This window comes from Monodelphis domestica, chromosome 4 (assembly GCF_027887165.1).
Source record: "Monodelphis domestica isolate mMonDom1 chromosome 4, mMonDom1.pri, whole genome shotgun sequence".
NCBI lineage: Eukaryota > Metazoa > Chordata > Mammalia > Didelphimorphia > Didelphidae > Monodelphis > Monodelphis domestica.
Window position 1 is genome coordinate 232,540,154 of NC_077230.1, and position 18,155 is coordinate 232,558,308.

Sequence of the window (18,155 nt, forward strand, 5' to 3'; positions counted from 1 at the left end):
ATGACACAAAAACAGTTTAGAATCTCAGAAATGCATATTCAAACCCAAATTTACAATAACCTATTGTAAATACCCCACAAAAGAAAAAAGAAAAAAAGGGAGGGCCAAAAAATTTCATGTGGATTTTTCCAGACTGTAGGGGCCAAACACATGATAAGGGATACTTATAAACTTTTGGCATGGAGTAATAGAAAGGGCCCTGGATTGGGGGTCAGGAGACCCCGGCTCTCGTCTGGTCTCTGATACTCCGCAGCTGTGGGAAGCTCTCCTTGAGCTTCAGCTTCTTCATTGCGAATTATGGGCTACTAGTTGATCTTTTCTAAGCCTAGTGCAAGTGGTTGGATCGGCCACAAGGGGGTATGTGCTTTCCAGAAATGGTCGTGCCTTAGCCTTTCCCTAGCTCTAAAGAAGATGAAGGACTCATTACAGTCAGGCTTGTCCTTCCCAGGCTTTCAGTTTGTAAGAGTGCCTTCTGCACTGGACTTTATAGTCTAAGGATTTCATCATTGCCAAAAAACATGAAGGGGGAGGCAGCTGAGACGGCAGGGTTGGGGCTGATCCCTTATTTGCCCATCAAACAATGTGTAATTCGGTGAATATTTAATCCTGGGTTTGAATTAGCTGTGTGATCTTGGGGAAAATCACTTGACCTTTCTGGTCCCAGTTTTCCTATCAATAAAATGAAGGGTTGGATCGGATGGGTGGTTTCTGTCATTTTCAGCTGATTGAAACAATTCAAGAACCCAGTTTAAGAAATGTGACTCAAAGATAACTTCAGGCTGGATAGCTTTTAACAGCTGATTTAACGATTGACTAATTAGGGATAATGAAGATGGGACCCTCCCCTTTGAAGACAGTGCAATGTTGCACAATAATACTCAGGGTAGGGCTAGAAACCTGGGGCTGAATGGAGACTGAGGCCGATTACAGGTGGCTGCTCTTGTGGTAGGGACTGGTGATGTGCCTAGGGAACGGAATGGAACGGAACGGAACAGAAGGGGAGGGCAGGCAAATACTGGAGGTGGGATTTGAGGAAAGAGGAAGGTAGTGGGGTTTTCTGCCTGCTGAAATGCCTGTGACAGGATGCTACTCTCCAAGGAGATTTCTTTTACCCCCTGACCCTTTCTATATCCTAATAACTAGGAGCGATCTCATCCTTTTTATCGCTCTTTTAATACTTTGTCCAACACACTTCTCCTCTGCACTTATTACTCCTGGCCTTGTATTTTGGCTGTTTGTGTATATGTCTCATTTCCTCTACCAGACTGAAAACTACTTAAGAGCAGCGGCTGTATCATTTTGATCTTTGTATTTCTGCTGTGGGCCTACCACAGGTTTTTGCGAGCACCTCTTACCCCATTACCTTGTACTTACTTTAATATGTATGAGAGGCAGTGGTGAATAGAGAGATGACCAGAAACCAGAAAGCCTTGGGTTCAAGTCCCACTAATGACCTATCTTGTCATTTTGTCATCTGGGTGAGTCATTGAATTTCTTAATGCTCCAGTTGCTGAAAAAAAAAATGCCAAAGTGCATTGGTTGAGGGAATTCTCTCATTCAGGATTTCCCTCTAGGAATAAAATCACAGGTCCCTACCCTCTCCTATTATTTAATATTATTATATGTGAATAATTATTACAATAAAAGATTACAATAATTTTTAAAAATCCTCACTTTCTGTCTTAGAATCAAGGGGATTAAATGACTTGCCCAGAGTGAACACAGCTAGGAAGTGTCTAAGGCCAGATTTGAACCTAGGACCTCCTGTCTTGAGGCCTGACTCTCATTGATTGAGCCACCTTCTGTCCCATCCTAGGATCATTGTAACCTTTCTCTACTGTATTTCCTAAAATATATATGCGATCTTGAAGAAATGTCCATAGATTCCATGGCAGGTTGGAAAGAAAAATTATTCTCCCAAGGAGTGGAGCTGAGGGCATAACAATAGAGGAAATCAGGCCTGAAAGGAGAAGCTAGGAAAAATCTAGACCTGTCCTCACCAGCAGAATAGCACCTACCTTACATGACTTCTAGACACTGATCATTGTTCTAAAGTCTTTCCAAGTTATTTCCTCTATAATACTTGTAGTCGTTGTGTAAACTGTCCTGGTTCAAGTCCCTTAAATCTTCATTAGTGCATACAAGCGCTTCTGGATTTCTCTGCACCCTTCTATTCTGTCATTTTGACATTAATATACCATAATATATTTAGCCATTTCTCAACTGATGAGAATCCATGTTATTTCTTTTTTTTTTAAACCCTTACCTTCCATCTTGGAGTCAATACTGTGTATTGGCTCCAAGGCAGAAGAGCGGTAAGGGCTAGGCAATGGGGGTCTAGGACTGGTTCTCAATCCACTGAGCTACCCAGCTGCCCCCTCCATGTTATTTCTAATGCTTTTTTCTCTTCAGAACGATAAGAGTTGCATATGTGGGAAGGAGATGGCTCCAAGGGAACTTTTCCTTTCCAACGTCAAGTGGGAATTATGAAATTGAGTGTAGAAAAGAGTGTGTTTCTTCTGCTGTGCACTAGAAGACAAAAGTGGAGTAAGAGGGCAAAAGTGAAATGGAGGAAGATTTTGGCTCGATTTAAGAATGGGCTTTCACATAGTTATATAACTGCCCAGGATGGACTGGGCTGACTTTTTAGGAAGTACACACTCTCTTTTCAGAAGAGTCCCGAGTGTGGTAGCACGGGATTTGGAGTTATCAATGAACATATCTGCCATATATCTATCATATAGCTGCTATATTGATACCTATTATATAGATGCCTATACCTATCATTTATCTACTCTATCTAACCCAGAATCAGTAGGCACATTAGAGGCTAGCTAATTCAACACCCTTATTTTTCAGATAAGGAAACTGAGGCTCAATGAGATAAAGGACACAATCGTCCTGATAGAGCTGAGATTTGAACTCAGGTTCTCCATCTCTTAATTCACTGCATCACCTGGGTTTGACTCCTGGGTCTGCTATTAGCTAGCTGTGTACCCTTGGAAAGTAACTTAACCTATGTAGGTCTCAGTTTCTCCCAGAGGGGGGTGGGCTAGAGAGAACTTTGAGATCATTTTTCAGCTCTAGAACATACAACAGGAGGCCATTCCATATAGTATGCTCTTGGTGGAATATGAGATGGATTATCCAATAATCTGAGTTTTTCCAAATTTTTGTTTAAAGAACTCTATCTGGTTGGGGGGGGGGGAGGGTGGTTTCAGCTAGAAAGAATGAGAGAGGACTCTGTTCACATAATGTAAAGCAGAAAACTATGCATGTGTGGTTGTGTGGCAACAATGGGGTGACTACTGTGCTGGGTTATTTGAATAATTTATTTATTTGGGTAATTGCATTTTGTGAATAATTGTATTTGTGATGTACGAGTGTGTGTGATATCCAGTAAAAACTAAGTTGGGGTGGGAGGCTCTGGAACTCACAACTTCCTTCCCTCCAGGGCTCTGAAGAGAGCCAGTCAAGTTGGGGCCCAGCTCCAGCATCAGCTACCTTTTGTTCTCCTTCCTCCCCAGGCCTGACGGGCATGAGCACATATCTCACAGAACTGACTTGGCAGCTGTGGGGTGGGGGTGTTCTAAAATCACTGGCAGACCTGGATTAGACTTGCCTTTAGAGCCACCTCCTTTCCCCTTCATCTAGGCTAATATGAATTAACCTCTCTGAGTCAGTCCCACCCCTTGGAACTCTGAGTAAGAGCCATAGACCAAGGGAGAAGAATATTCCTGGGAGAAAGGGCTGAGGATAAGTGAGGGTCAAGGACCACTGGCCCAGTTGATACCTCTATCCATATGGGTTCTGTCTATTCTCTTGGAAACCTGTAGTATATAAGGTAGGGCAGGCCCTACAAAGGAAAGAATACATGAGTTTTTAAGCTCTTACGTGCCCTGTAAGGATGGCCATCCAAATGGTAGAAGGCGTTCCTTGGCTCCATATTAAAATGACATTTTAACTAAGCTGAATCACTGTGGTTTATTGTTTGGAAAGGTGTGATGTTTTTGTGTTAAACTATTGTTATTGAGTCATTTTTCAGTTGTATCAAACTCTTCAGGATCTCCTTTTGAGATTTTCTTGGCAAATATACTGGAGTGGCCTGTCATGTCATTCTCCAGCTCATTTGACAGATGACGAAATTGAGGCAAACAGGATAAAGTCACATAGCCAGTAAGTGTCAGAGGGCAGATTTGAACTCAAGAAGATGAATACTATGCTTCATATTAATTTAATTCAATAAGCATTGAGAAAACCTTAAGGATAAAAAGACATCATGGTCCTTGTGCTCTAGGAGTTTAAATTCTTATTGAAGGAAATAATACACCCATTGGAAATAACAAAAAAAAATCTGGAGGAAGGCTCTAGTATTTGAGGAGGATCTAGACAGATTTGGAGTAAAGGGTTATTCTCCTTATTGAACAAATAATTAAAGTAAGGTCCAGAGAGGAAAGGGGCCAAGTTCAGAATCAAGGCCTCTCACCCAGGGCTTTTCTTTATAGCCTTAATATTTGCTGTAAGCTTCTTGAAGGAAGGAGACTTTGTCTTTTTTTTTTTTAATTTTATTTAATTGATTAATTAGGAACATTTTTCCCATGGTTACATGATTCATGTTCTTTCCCTCCACTCCTGCCCCCCCCCATATCAATTCCACTGGGTTTGACATGTGTCATTGATCCAAACCCATTTCCATATTAATGATATTTGCACTAAGGTGATCATTTAGAGTCTACATCCCCAGTCATATCCCCATCAATCCATGTGATCAAGCAGTTGTTTTCCTTCTGTGTTTCTACTCCCACAGTTCTTTCTCTGGATGTGGATAGTGTTTCCTTCTCATAAATCCCTCAGAATTGTCCTGGGTCATTGCATTACTGCTAATAGAGAAGTCCATTACATTTGATCATACCACAGCGTATCAGTCTCTGTGTATAATATTCTCCCGCTTCTGCTCCTTTTACTCTGCATCAATTCCTGGAGGTTGTTCCAGTTCTCATGGAATTCCTCCGGTTCACTAAGAAAGGGGACATCTGATAGCTGATTGATTCATTGTTACATCTTCGCATAGTTTCTTTTTTTTTTTTTAAACTTTACCTTCTGTTTCAGAATCAATACTAGGTATCAGTTCAGAAGAGCTGGTAAGGGCTAAGCATTTGGGGTTAAGTGATTTGCCCAGTCAGATGGGAAGTGTCTGAGGCCACATCTGAACCTAGGACCTCCCATCTCCAGGCCACTGAGCCACCTAACTGCCCTTTCCTAGTTTCTTGAATAGTGTCAAGAATTATAAAAATGAGAATGTTAGATCAGAGCCTCCAAGGTCTCTTTCAACTCAAATAATTGGTAACTTCTATCTAAGTCAAAGCCAAAAGTCATACAACTACAAGTGTCTGAGATTAGATTTAAATTCAGGTCTTCCTGACACCTAGCTCTCTATCTAGCAACTCTGGCCCATATTTCTCTCATCCCAATTATTGCCACAACATTCAGGTTGACTAGGTTTTTGTGTTTTGTTTTCTTTTTCACTCAGACATTCAGATTCAGGAGCAGGAAGACACACCTACATTGTCTATACTCTGATTCTAGAGCTATTGTTATTATAACATTATTAATTATTATTATAATACTATAAATTTTTATTATAGTTCTAGATCTAGAGTTTGAAGGAGACATCGGTATCTATTACAATCCTCTCATTTTGCAGATGGGGAAAGTCAGGGTCAGGAAGTTAAATGACTCCTCCAAGGTCAAAATCAGGATTAGACCTCAGGTTTTATGACCTTCTGTCCAGATTTAGTCCAGAACTTAGGCTCCCTTTCCCCACCATTCTGGATTCTACTCCTCCCATCTCTTTTCCCTTCATTCTCCCCTAGGTCTCAGAACTTCCTTGATTTCAAGCCACTGAGCGCAATTAAACTGAGCCTTCATGGCAGAGCTGTTCCAGAGGGGAAAAAAAAACTGGTGTTTTGCTGGTTAGCAGTGAAATTTGAGTTGGGAAATACTTCAGTCAGTCTCCTCAGAAGGACCATGATTCTGTGAATTGTACTTCTTTTGTCACTTGCATGAACTTAGTCTCTGTACTCTGTATTCTTTCAGTTACTTTATTGATCTTGTTAAACTTTGGGGTTTTTTGTTTGTTTTGTTTTGTTTAATCCCTCTTTGATGCTCTTAGGGAGAAAAGGGGTTGCACTCATTTCTTGAGAGGCTAAAAGAACTAGGGAAATTCTGAGTTTCCTACTAGAGCTCAGAGAATGCTCTAACTGAATCCAAGTCTACTCAGGAGTCGGTGGGATGGTGGGGAGGCTTTTGAGAAAATTTTAAAAGTTCTTGGAAAGTGGATCTGGCTTACATGTACAAAAATGCTTATAACAGTTCTCTTTGTGGCAGCAATGAATCACAAACTATCTATTGGGCAATGGCAACCATCTATTGGACACCCATCTATTGGGCAATGGCTGAACAAGTTAGATAGGAGTAGAATGGAATACTATTGTGCTATCAGATGTTGATGGGAACACTATCAGAGAAGGTTGGGAAGATTTAAATGATCTGATATAGGCTGAGGTGAGCAGAACCAGAAGAACAATTTATACAATTCAAAAATATTGTAAAGACAAGCACCTTTGAAGACTTGGGAACTGTGATCAGTTTAATGATGGATAACAATTCCAGAAGACAGATGATGGAACAGGCTGCCTACATCCTAAGAGAGGGGTGATGGACTTAGCAAAGACTGTCTTTATTTTTGGATGTGTCTAATTTTTTTCTTGTCTATACATGCGTGTGCATTTTCTTCCTTTCCAACGGGAAGAGGAATGGGATGTGAAAGGCAGAGAAGGTAGATCTTTGAAAATAAAATAAAATTTAATGAAAAAAAAGGAAATAGGTTTGGGATCCAGTTGGTCCTTACTATTTTATAATTACACCAGCATTTTCTTTACAGTGGATCTTTTGAGGAGACATAACTCATCCTAAATAGGGAGAATTTGAGTGTGTACAATATATATGTCTCCTTGCTCCTAAATCTGAATGTCTATGATGGTCCTAGTCAACCTGAATGTTGAGGCAATTACTGGAGAGTAGGAGAGATTTGGGTTGGAGATAAATATGGTAACCCAGATGATAGAGAGCTGGGTCTAGAGCAAATCACTTAATCTTTTTGTGCCTTGGTTTCCTCAGCTGTAAAATGGAGATAATAATAGCACCTAGCTCTCAAGGTTGTTGTGAGTATCAAAAAAGTTAAAAATTATAAAGCACTTAGTACAGTGCATGGCACATAGTAAGTGCTATTATAATGTTATTATTTTTGGAAGCTTGGGTTCTAGACTCATGGATCATGAGGGAATTATAATGATCATTAGAACTGGAAGGAGGTATAAAGACCATCTAATCTAACTCTCTCATTATACAAGAAAATGAAGCCAAAGAGGGGGCAGGGATTTGCTCAAGGTCTACTATTACTTTTGTTGCTATTCAGTCTTTTCAGTTATGTCTGACTCTGTCACCCTATTTGGATTTTTTGGGGGGCAAATATCCTGGAGTAGTTTGCCATTTCCTCCTCTAGCTCATCCTACAGGTGAGGAAATGGAGGTAGGGTCAAGTGACTTGCCCAGGGTCACACAGTTAGGACATATCTGAGGCCAGCATTTTTTTAAAAACCCTTACCTTCCATCTTAGACTTAATACAGTGTATTGGTTCCAAGGCAGAAAAGCAGTAAGGGCGAGTGAGTATCTGAGGTCAGATTTGAACTCATGAAGATGAATCTTCCTGGTTCCAAGCCCAGTGCTCTATCCACTGTATCACCTAGATAATCCAACTATTGCTACTCTGCTGCTATTAAGTGGAAGAGCTACTATGCATTAGAACCCAAGAACTATTGACTACCAAATCCAGTGCTCCTTTCAGCAACATGGTGTAGCATAAAAAGTGCTTGACTCAGAATCAGGAGTTCTTTGACTGTTACCAGGGGACAGTCACTAACTAATTTTCTCAGTTTCCTCATCTATAAAATTTTAGTCTTTTCTCCTCAGGATTGTTGTGAAGATCAAATGTGATTATTTAAAGTGCTTCTGTAAACCCTAAAGTGCTATGTAAGAGTCAAATATTAGTTTCACTATACCTTGCCTCTGACACAATGGGGGAAACCCTCTCTATCCCACTTTGTCACAATGGATATCTCAGAGGCATTTCCACTACAATTCCATGTACCTGGAGATGCCTTTCCCCTCCTCTCTCCTCTCATCTGCCATGTTATACCCAGGCACAAGAATCCAAATATGCCACATTGAGGAAAGGTGATCTGGAGTTATAATTCATGGAGGAGAAGGACCTTGGCATGAAGGAGATAGAGTGCTCTGCATTCTGGTTTCTTTCTAATTTGGATTTCTCAATTCCCCAAAGCCAGAATTTGGGCCTTACACTGTCTCTCCAAAGCCTACTTCCATCTCCTAGCCCAGGCTAGGCTAGCCTAGGAGTTTGCCAAGGCCTTCCAAAAGAGGCTAACAATAAAGAAAAAGACGTATAAGAATAATCATAGCTGCACTCTTTGTGGTGGCAAAAAATTGGAAAATGAGGGTGTTTCCCTTGATTGGGGAATGGCTGAACAAATTGTGGTATATGTTGGTGATGGAATACTATTGTGCTACAAAGAATAATAAAGTGGAGGAATTCCAGGGAGACTGGAACAACCTCCAGGAAGTGATGCAGAGCGAGAGGAGCAGAACCAGGAGAACATTGTACACAGAGACTGATACACTGTGGTACAATCGAATGTAATGGACTTCTCCATTAGTGGCAATGCAGTGATCCAGGACTATTCTGAGGGACTTATGAGAAAGCACGCTATCCATGTTCAGAGAAAGAATTGTGGAAGTAGAAACAAAGACGAAAAACAACTGCTTGATCACAGGGTTTGATGGGGATACGATTGGAGATGTAGACTCTAAGTGATCACCCTAATGCAATTATCAATAACATGGAAATTGGAAATAGGTTCTGATCAAGGACACATATAAAACCCAGTTGGCTACGGGAAGGGATGGGGGGAGGGGAGGGAAAGAATATGATTCTTGTAACCAAGGAAAAATGTTCTAAATTGACTAATTAAAAAAAAAAAACCTAACAGTACTCTTCACTCTTGCTCTCTCTGCAGCTGAGGAGTCCATCAGCAATTTGGGCCTGATCCTAGGAGTAGGACTATCATTGCTAGTAGTGTCCATCCTTGGCTACAGTTTGGCCAAGTGGTACCAACACGGATACTGTTGGGAGGGTGAGTATGTGCCAGTGCCCTCCCTGGGAGCTCTGCCCAGGCCCTGGGGGCTCCCAGACAACACAGCTGGGGTGGAGTAAGGGCATGGTTAGTTAAAGCAGCATGAGCTGTATTCTTACCTGAGCGGAACACAAAAATATTTCCTGTGGTTGAAGTGGTTGGAGACTTTTTCGGGCAGCTGACTATTTGAAACATGTGTGTGTGTTTGTGTGCACATGTGTACAGAGAGCCAAGAGTGAGAGGAGACCAAGGTTCTTGCCTTATTTTGAAAATATGCAACCTTCTCTTCCTCCTGCCAAACAGCTGTGCAACAAAGTAGGGGTGAAAGCAGACAGCCCATGGAACTTCCGGTAGGCTCTAAGGCAAAGGGCAATATAGGGTAAATTCTATCTCCTCCATCCTCCCAATCAGCTAGGTGGGTATTTCCTTCCCCAGAAATTTGTCTCTGGATCCCTTAATAGGCTGGCTAGCACTGGGAGTCTACAGAGGTTCTTTGACAGAGCTCTCAACTCCCAAATGTATTCATCTCTAGATACTTTGAGGACTGAATCAGTTGAGCATTTCTGGAACACAGTGGGGAACAGAAGTATTGTAAACCCTTCCCTTCCTCCCCCAGAAAATGTCCCAGGATTGTAATGAATTTTAGCTGATATGTCTGAGTCCTACCCATTTTAAGATGAGTGTTTTATGACAGTCACAACCCAAATAGAAAAGTTTCAGTAGCCTAATAAGCCTTTACTCTCTGGTTGGGCCCTGTCCATGGGACAATGAGAACGATCTCACAGGATACAGATGAGGTTCAAAGAGCCTGGAACATATCTAAAACACAGCCTGAAATAAGTTTCCCACCCTCAAGATCCAAACTGGGAGAAGTCTGTGAACTAAGACTATCCCAATGGGTACATGCTTCCCTATGGGTGGTGCTAACTTTCTCCTTTCTTTCTCTTTGTCTTTCTAGGACCCAACTTTGTTTTTAACTTATACCAGATCCGGTGAGTAGTCCAGGAGTTAACTGAAGACTTAATCTCTGAACAAGCCCAAATGGCAGGGTTGTTGCCCGCCAGGCCAGTGAGATCATAGGCTCCTAGGATCACAGATTTGCTGCTAGAAAGAATCTCAGAGTCCTTCCTGCTCATCTTAGAATGAGGAAATTTAGACTCAAAAAATCTGAGTCCCTTGTCCTAGGATTTGATTCCAAGTTTTCTTACTCTAAATCTACTCTGTGGACCATACTGACTGCCATCACTCTGTCTTGCCAAAGGGAAATACTTTCCTCTTTTTTCTCTCCTTTACAATTTTAATGGGTCCTTTTTTTATTCTAAAGGAGAGCTAGATAGCAATAGATAAAATCATAGGATGTTAGAAACTGAAGGGATCTTATTTTAGCAAACATTGTAGTGTAAGATTTAAAAATATCCCATTAATAAAAACTAGAATACAAACATACCTAAGATAGGTTCTCATACCACCCACCCCTTTATCATGCTTAGATCTCAAATAATCAGAAATATTCTTCTGTTAGAGATTCTCTAGGCCATATTTACTCTATCATTAAAATGGTGGGTTAGGGTTAGGGTTAGGGTTAAATGGTCTAATTATGGTTTCTTCTAGCATAGATCTATGATCCAAAGATCTATTCTCCTGTCTTCTTTCTTTTACCCTGACAGATTGATTAAAAGTGATGTCTTGAAAGATCTATCAGTCAATTAGTATTATTAATCAAGCAAATCCTCCAGGGAAATATAGCCCCTGGCCTGAAATCTTCAGGGGGAAAACACCTCTTTTCTCTTCCTCTGACTCAACACAATGAGAGAAGATTCTTACTGCCCTGACGTTCTCTCAGTTGTATTACCTAGCTGTCAAGGGAGCCAAGGCAAGGCTGGGTTCCCACCCAAGTTCTACTTCTATCCTTGTTAATAGAGTCTTTGGTGGAAAGTAGTTTTAGTGGAAAGACCACTGGATTTGGGATCAGAAAGACCCCATAGTGCTTTGATACTTGTGGGACTTAAAATAAAACACCCTCTCTAGGATTTATCTTTAAACATGACATGTTTAGGAGTCAGATAGATGGCTCAGTGGATAGAGAACCAGATCTAGAGACTGGAAGTTTGGGGTTCAAATTTGGCCCCAGATACTTCCTAGCTGTGTGACCCAGAGCAAGTCACTTAACCCTCACTGCTTACCTCTTATTGCTTGTATGCCTTAGAAACCCCCAAAATGAGATATTTGTGTTGGGTGACCTCTAATTTATTTAATTCTATTTTATTTTTGAACCTATGAATTTATTATAAGTTGTGTCTTTTGTTCCTCAGCAACCTGAAATCTGGAGAGTTAGAAGTGGGTCCTCCTTTCACCATCAGTGGCCACCTCAGCAGCTCAGAGGGTGGTTATAAGCAGTTTTATGACAGACCAGTCTGAGGCAGGGGGAATCCCCCACTTCAGGTGAGTGGGAACCACCTTCTGGTAGCAGTGCACTTACCCTGCAAGCTAAGTGTGTGTGTGTGTGGGTGTGTGTGTGGGTGCCTCAGGACAAGAAGCCCTTTTGTTTTTCATTACTTGTTTTATTTTCCCAACATTTGGTCTGTTGGGTCTCCAGTGGCTCATACTTCCTCCTCTTTTCTTTGGGGAAATAAATCCCTAATTCTGCTCAGAAAGATTACAGAGCAGACTTTCTGCTTTTTATCCATGGAAGAACCATTCCCTCCAAGAGGCATCATTTCAGGGTATCAGTTCCCAGACTTGATAAGCCAAGTGACTTTTCTTTGGATCACTAAATTCAAACTTTCTGCTTTAACTTATCCAATAATGAAAACACCCTAACCATAGTTTTCACTATTCTCAAGTGTCCTTTTTTCCCCCCTCCCTTTGTCCCACCTTGGCTCAGTTCTCCCAACCTCCTTTTCCATCGATTCCTCTCCAATTCTCTCACTTTCTCTCCATCTTTTCTTTGCCAAGTCCCTCAACTTCTCTTCATCTTCTCCTCCCCAGCCTCTCTCCATCTTCTTTTCCCCATATGTCCAGCCTCGTTTCTATTTATACCTCTCCAATCTGCCTAGCTTCTCTCTATTCCTCCTTTCAATCCCTCTCACGTTTTACTCCTTTTCTCTTAGAGCCCTCTTCCTGCCTCCCTTTTTCTCTCTTGTTGGGAGAATCAACTAGAGAAGAATACTGAGAACAGAGTTGCACCCCTTCAAAGTGTGACTTCATACCTAACTTCTTTCAACTTGATCCTCTAGGAAGAAGATCATGCCTCAGCTACTGTCCTTGCCTGGAGTACCCTGACAAAAATCTCCTCTATCCTTAGTCTTCCAACTCTCTCTGGCCATTGGGGGTGGGCTCTGGAGTCCCTCACTAAGGAACATGAGGAATCTCTTCTCTGGATCAGCCTGAAGTAAGAGCTAGGTTGTATGGCAATGTGCTGTTACTAGAGATAAAGAGAAGATAGCAATCCCTAGGGAGAAGAATGGGTACTCCACAGAGGAACTGAGGACTGACAGTGCATCTTTTAGTGAATTCATCTCATCTCTGAGCCAATAAACTCGAGCCTGAAATGGGACGTTAGCCATAAGCTCTCTGTCCTTTGTTTTCTCCATGGAATCTCCTTCTTGACTTTATGGCTTCTCACAAGAAAGGTGGGAAGGAGACAACCAATCAGAGAAGAATCAAGAGATTGGAACTTGACCCAGGGCATCATTCAACTCACTCCCTCCTAACTGAGAAATCAACAATGCCTATAATAAGAGGGAATCCAACTGTGGTCATTGCCCTTCTTGGTAGAATACAATGTGGTCCTGAATTTGAAGTCAGGGGACCTTAGTTTGAATCCTGCTATTTATGACTTCTCTGACCCTGGACAAGTCATTTAATACCTTTGGGCCTCAATTTCCTCATTTATAAATGAAAGATGGACTAGATGACCTTTGCAGTGCCTTCTATCTCTATATTTATGAACCTTTCCTGATGAGAAGACTCCATTGCATCTTTTGTCTACTCTACCTAATCTCTAAGGGCCACATTCAGAGGCAGCTAGGTAGTGTGGTAGTTCGAATGATGATCCTAGACTCAGGAAGACCTAAATTCAAACCTGACTTCAGGCTCCTAGATATGTGACCTTGGGACAAACCATTTAACCTCAGTCAGCCTCAGTCTCCACTGTAACATGAGGATAATAGTAGCATCTCCTTCCCAGGGTTGTTGTGAGGATCAAATAAGATAATATTCGTAAAGTTCTTAAACTTGTGCCTGGCAAATAATAGACACTTAACAAATGTTTAATCTATTCCATTCCATTCGACAGCTGGGAGTGTCCTTTACTTGTTCCCTCAGGGAAACCATGCCATGGTTTATGAATTGCTGTGACTTAAAAAAATCATCTTATGCTAACCAAGCTTCTTGATGATAAGCCTCCTCAAACTTAACCAAGCTGCTCTTCCACCATCAGGCCAACTCCTAGCCTCTCTACCTGATAGGACTTGACAGTTGTGACCTGCCAGTATCCTAGGACCCAGGATCATTGTTGCACTACAATGAGATATCAGATGTCAGTACAGTTACTGATGCCCCCCCCCCCATCCAAATCCAGTCAATTCCTTATGATCTGTGGTAACACAGATAGCTCATAACAAAGGCTAGTTTAAAACAATCTTTTCTAATTGGGTTCCCTTGCATCCTTTGATTTTAGGCATTATAGATGAACTTTTCTAAGGATCTTTAATATTCCCTAAGCACTCACTACACTAATAGTGACACAGTGAATAGAAGACTGAGTTTGGAGTCAGGAAGATTTGGGTTCCAATCCTACCCCAGACACATAGGAGCTGTGTGATTCTGGGCAAATAATTTAGCCCTTCTGGCCTTTAGAATTCTCATCTGTAAAATGAGGGTGTTGAAATAAATGACCTCTAGGGTCTCTTTTAGTTCTAAATATAAGATCGTACAATCTTATGATCCTACAATGAGGCTGAATGATGGAAGGTGAACTGATATTCCACAACAAGTATAATTTACATATGAATAGTCCACAACTGAATGTAGGTCAATTATTTGTACAAAAATATTTATAGCAGCTCTTTTTGTAATGATAAAAAATTGGAAATGAGATGTCCATCAACTAGGAAATGACTGAATAAATTGTGGCATATTATTGTGTTGGTTTCAGAAAAACCTTGGATGATTTGTATAAACTGATGATGCAAAGTGAAGTGAACAGAACCAGGAGAACATTGTACACAACATCAGCAATATTGTAGAATGATCAACTGGGAATGATTCAGTTATGCACAGCAATGCAATGATATAAGATAATTCTATAGGACTTATTAGGGAAAATGCTCTTTACTTCCAGAGAAAGAACTGATGGAATCTGAATATAGATGGTAGCAGACTTCTAAAAACTTTCTCTTTTTTTTGCTCTGTGTTTTACTTCACAACATGGCTAATCATGAAAATATGTTTTGCATGATTGTACGTGTATAATCTATATCAAATTGTTTGCCTTCTCAAGAATGGAGAGAAGGAAGGAGAGAATTTGGAACTCAAAGGTAAAAGAAATGAATGTTAAAATTGTTTTTACAGGTAATTGGAAAAAATACAAAACATTTTTAAAAAATGAATTAAGGTCAATAGAGAGAAGGCAAAAAGTTTATCTTTTGGGTAATCATCTTCTCTGTCCTTTTAGCCCTCACCCCTTCTTTTCTTCTTATGGGGGCAGAAGAGGGGCCATAGGAATGAAGGATACAGATTCTTGCCACTTTTCCAGTTGGTTGAAGCAGTGCTGAAAAAGTGATTGTCCTGAAGTGCAGATCTGACCTTTGTCCCTCAGTAAATTATAGTGGTTCCCTATTATCATTATCATTATCATTATCATTATTATTATTATTATTAAGCCCTCACCTTCTGTCTTAAAACTGATACTACATATCAGTTCCAAGGTAGAAGCATGGTAAAAGCTAGACAATTGGGGTTAAGTAATTTGTCCAGGTTCATACAGCTAGGAAGCATCTGAAGTCAGATTTGAACCCAGGACTTCCTATCTCCAGGTGTGACTGTCTGCCTTGCTGCCCCCTCCATATTACCTCTTAAATCAAATATAAAATCCTCTATTTGGCTTTTGGCCCTATTCTTCCTTTCCAGTCTTAGGTTTATTCCCCTCCATGCACTTTACAATCCAGAGATACATTGCCCTTTTTACTGTTCCTTGCAAATAATACTCCATCTTCAATCTCCATGTCTTTGTATGGGCTATTCCTCATGCCTGGAATGCTCCCCCTACTTGCCTTTGCCTCTTGGTTTCCCTGACTTCTTTTGCAGAAGACTTTTCCAAGCTTCCCCCACTATTAGTATCTTCCACACTAAGATTGTTTTCCATTTGTACTGTATATATCTTGTTTCTCCAATTGTTTTCATGTTGCTTCCCACCCCACCATTAGAATGTGAGCTCCTTGAGACCAGGAACCATATCTTTCTTGGTTGCCCCAGAGCTTAACATATTAGGCATAATAAATGCTTGTTGACTGAGTAATGAAGCCTTGCAACTAGAATGTGTTCCCTACTAGCCATGATTATCCCCACTACAGCATCTGGGAATAGTGACTAAGCCCAGAAACTGAAGAAGCTATGGAGCAGGAAGGACTATATTCAAGGATGAAGGATGGAAATGGGAATATATCATTATTATTATCAGAACTCCTACTTTCCCCAATTTCTTTAATATTTTGTGTCTTAATAATACTTTTCCACCCAATAGATCCATCAATCCTTATGTCATGAATTGGATCAAAATGATTATGGCCTCAAAGTCTTGGTGATGGTGGTGGGGCACAGAATTTTCTTCAGGACAATCAAGTTATTCTGTCTAGACACACAATGAGTATTGAATACTGAACTGAAACTATGGATTCTGAAGTGTTCTCCATTACTGACCTATCTCCCTTGGCACTCAATAAGGAGTTGGGGTTGGGCTGGGGAGGAACTGGGGCTTCTTGTCTCAACCCTTCCCTAAACCTCCACTGAGGAAGTTGAACTACTGAAGGGGGTGGGGTAGATGACATTTGTGCCTTCTTTTTCACTTCATTAAGATTGGCTTCTTCTCTGTCTTTCAGATTTTTTTACCCTAGTGACACTCTTGAAGTAGCCCAGGCTTTTCCCGAGTTTGGTTTGGATGTTATGGTTCACCACCATGATAGAATACATCCTACATCAGAAGGCCTCAAGCTACTTGAAAAGGGTAGTATGGGGCACAATTACCCAGGCTCATTTGGGCTTCTTCCTGGGTTTCAAAGCCTAAAGAAAGAGACTCAAAGGAACCGAGTTGGCATTGGGAGAAAGGAAAATGCTTCCCATTAATCAGGGGGAGGAACTGAAACCAGGACCGCTTCCTCTTCTTAGACCTTGTTGACAGCGTTCTCATCTCTCTTCCTCTCTCCTTCCCCCAGGGGTATCTACTCCTCTTTTTCACCTTTGACCTTCATCAGAGAAGCATTTTCTCTATCCTTATGGAACCTGTGACTAAAAGACCTCCACCCCTAAGGCCTTGGCGATGGATGCCAAAGCACTCAGGGATGGGTAGTTAGCATTTGGCATTAAATTAGCAAATCATTCTTCCAGGACCAACATAGAATTTTTCTATTCCTCCTTCTGTTTTCTATCTAGACCACCAATCCTTACTCTTTTTCTTTTCTACAGGAAGGAAGTGTCCAGTTTATTTGTGGAGATAGAGCACATAGTAAAACTACCAGCTAGTCATAGATCTCTTCCATCTCTGAAATTTCATAATTCTATAATTACAAAGTACTTTTTACAAATGTCTCATTTGATCCTCACAATAATCCTGGGGGTTAAATGCTGTTATTATCCCTATTTTACAGCTGAAGTGTCAGATGGGTGCAAGTCAAGTATTGAGTAAGGTCTTCCTGACTTTAGGTCCAATGCTCTATCCTAAGTGCTACTACTGGCCCTATAGTAAGGACTCTTAATATTTGCTTTGAATGATTCTTGGTTCTTTTGAGATACCTGTACCCCATTTTGTTTAGCTTGGTACTTGGGGTCCTTTAATTCAATCTGTACTTTCCTTTTAACAATTCACTCGACATAAGTTTTAGTCACACTCTTGTTTTTTTAAACCCTTGCCTTCTGTCTAAGACAGAAGAGCAGCAAGGGCTAGGCAACTGAGGTTAAGCAAGTTGCCTTTTATTAAAATTAATTATATAAATACAACTATGTACATGGAATGAAATTCAATTTGGTATATTGTAAATGTCTGTTACATACAATATTCCCTTTGCAAAACATACCACTATCCATGCCTGAGAGGAGCTAATAATCTAATAAGTAGGGATAGGGATGAAGGGGATATGCTCAGAAAGAAAAAAGGATAATAGAGCGTAGACTCTCTAAAGGGCTGAGAGGATGGTCTAGGCAAAATGCTACCAGAAATATGGCTAGAGGAAGAACTCCTTCAGCTGATAGAATCAGGAAAAGATTCATGAAAGACATAGCAAGCAAGTTGAGGCTGACAGGAAAAGGTAAATGTTTGGAAGAGGGGCCTGCCTCTATAGATGTGCAGTTGGGAGAGGACAAGATGAGATTAGAGCATCCAGTTGGACTGGAACAGAGTGTATGAAGGGTGGTAGAATGAAATAAGACTATTAAAAAAGTTTGGAGACAGATCTGACAGGATCTTGAATGCCAGATTATGAAATTTTTATTTTGTTCTCAAGGTAATAGGGATCCATTGAAAATTTTTTCAAAAAGAAATGACATGATGAAACATTTCCCGTGTTAGGATTATTATTTTGGTAGCTGTGTGAAGGATGAATTGGTAAGGAGGAGAAAATAGGCAGAGTCTATTTGAAAGAAGCTATAAAAATGTCAAAGCCAGAGATAATA

The 18,155-nt window shown here is 40.7% G+C and overlaps 1 protein-coding gene across 1 annotated transcript in view; it reads left to right on the forward strand.

Moving 5' to 3' along the window:
- SMIM35 (small integral membrane protein 35) overlaps positions 1–11,693 on the forward strand; it is a 37,455-nt gene extending 25,762 nt beyond the window's left edge. Inside the window, exons 2-4 of the mRNA XM_056826117.1 lie at positions 9,153–9,269; positions 10,228–10,261; positions 11,582–11,693. Coding sequence (XP_056682095.1) covers positions 9,153–9,269; positions 10,228–10,261; positions 11,582–11,687 — 257 coding nt within the window. The 3' untranslated portion in view covers positions 11,688–11,693. The remainder of the gene's footprint in view (positions 1–9,152; positions 9,270–10,227; positions 10,262–11,581) is intronic.
- Positions 11,694–18,155: the final 6,462 nt, after the last annotated feature.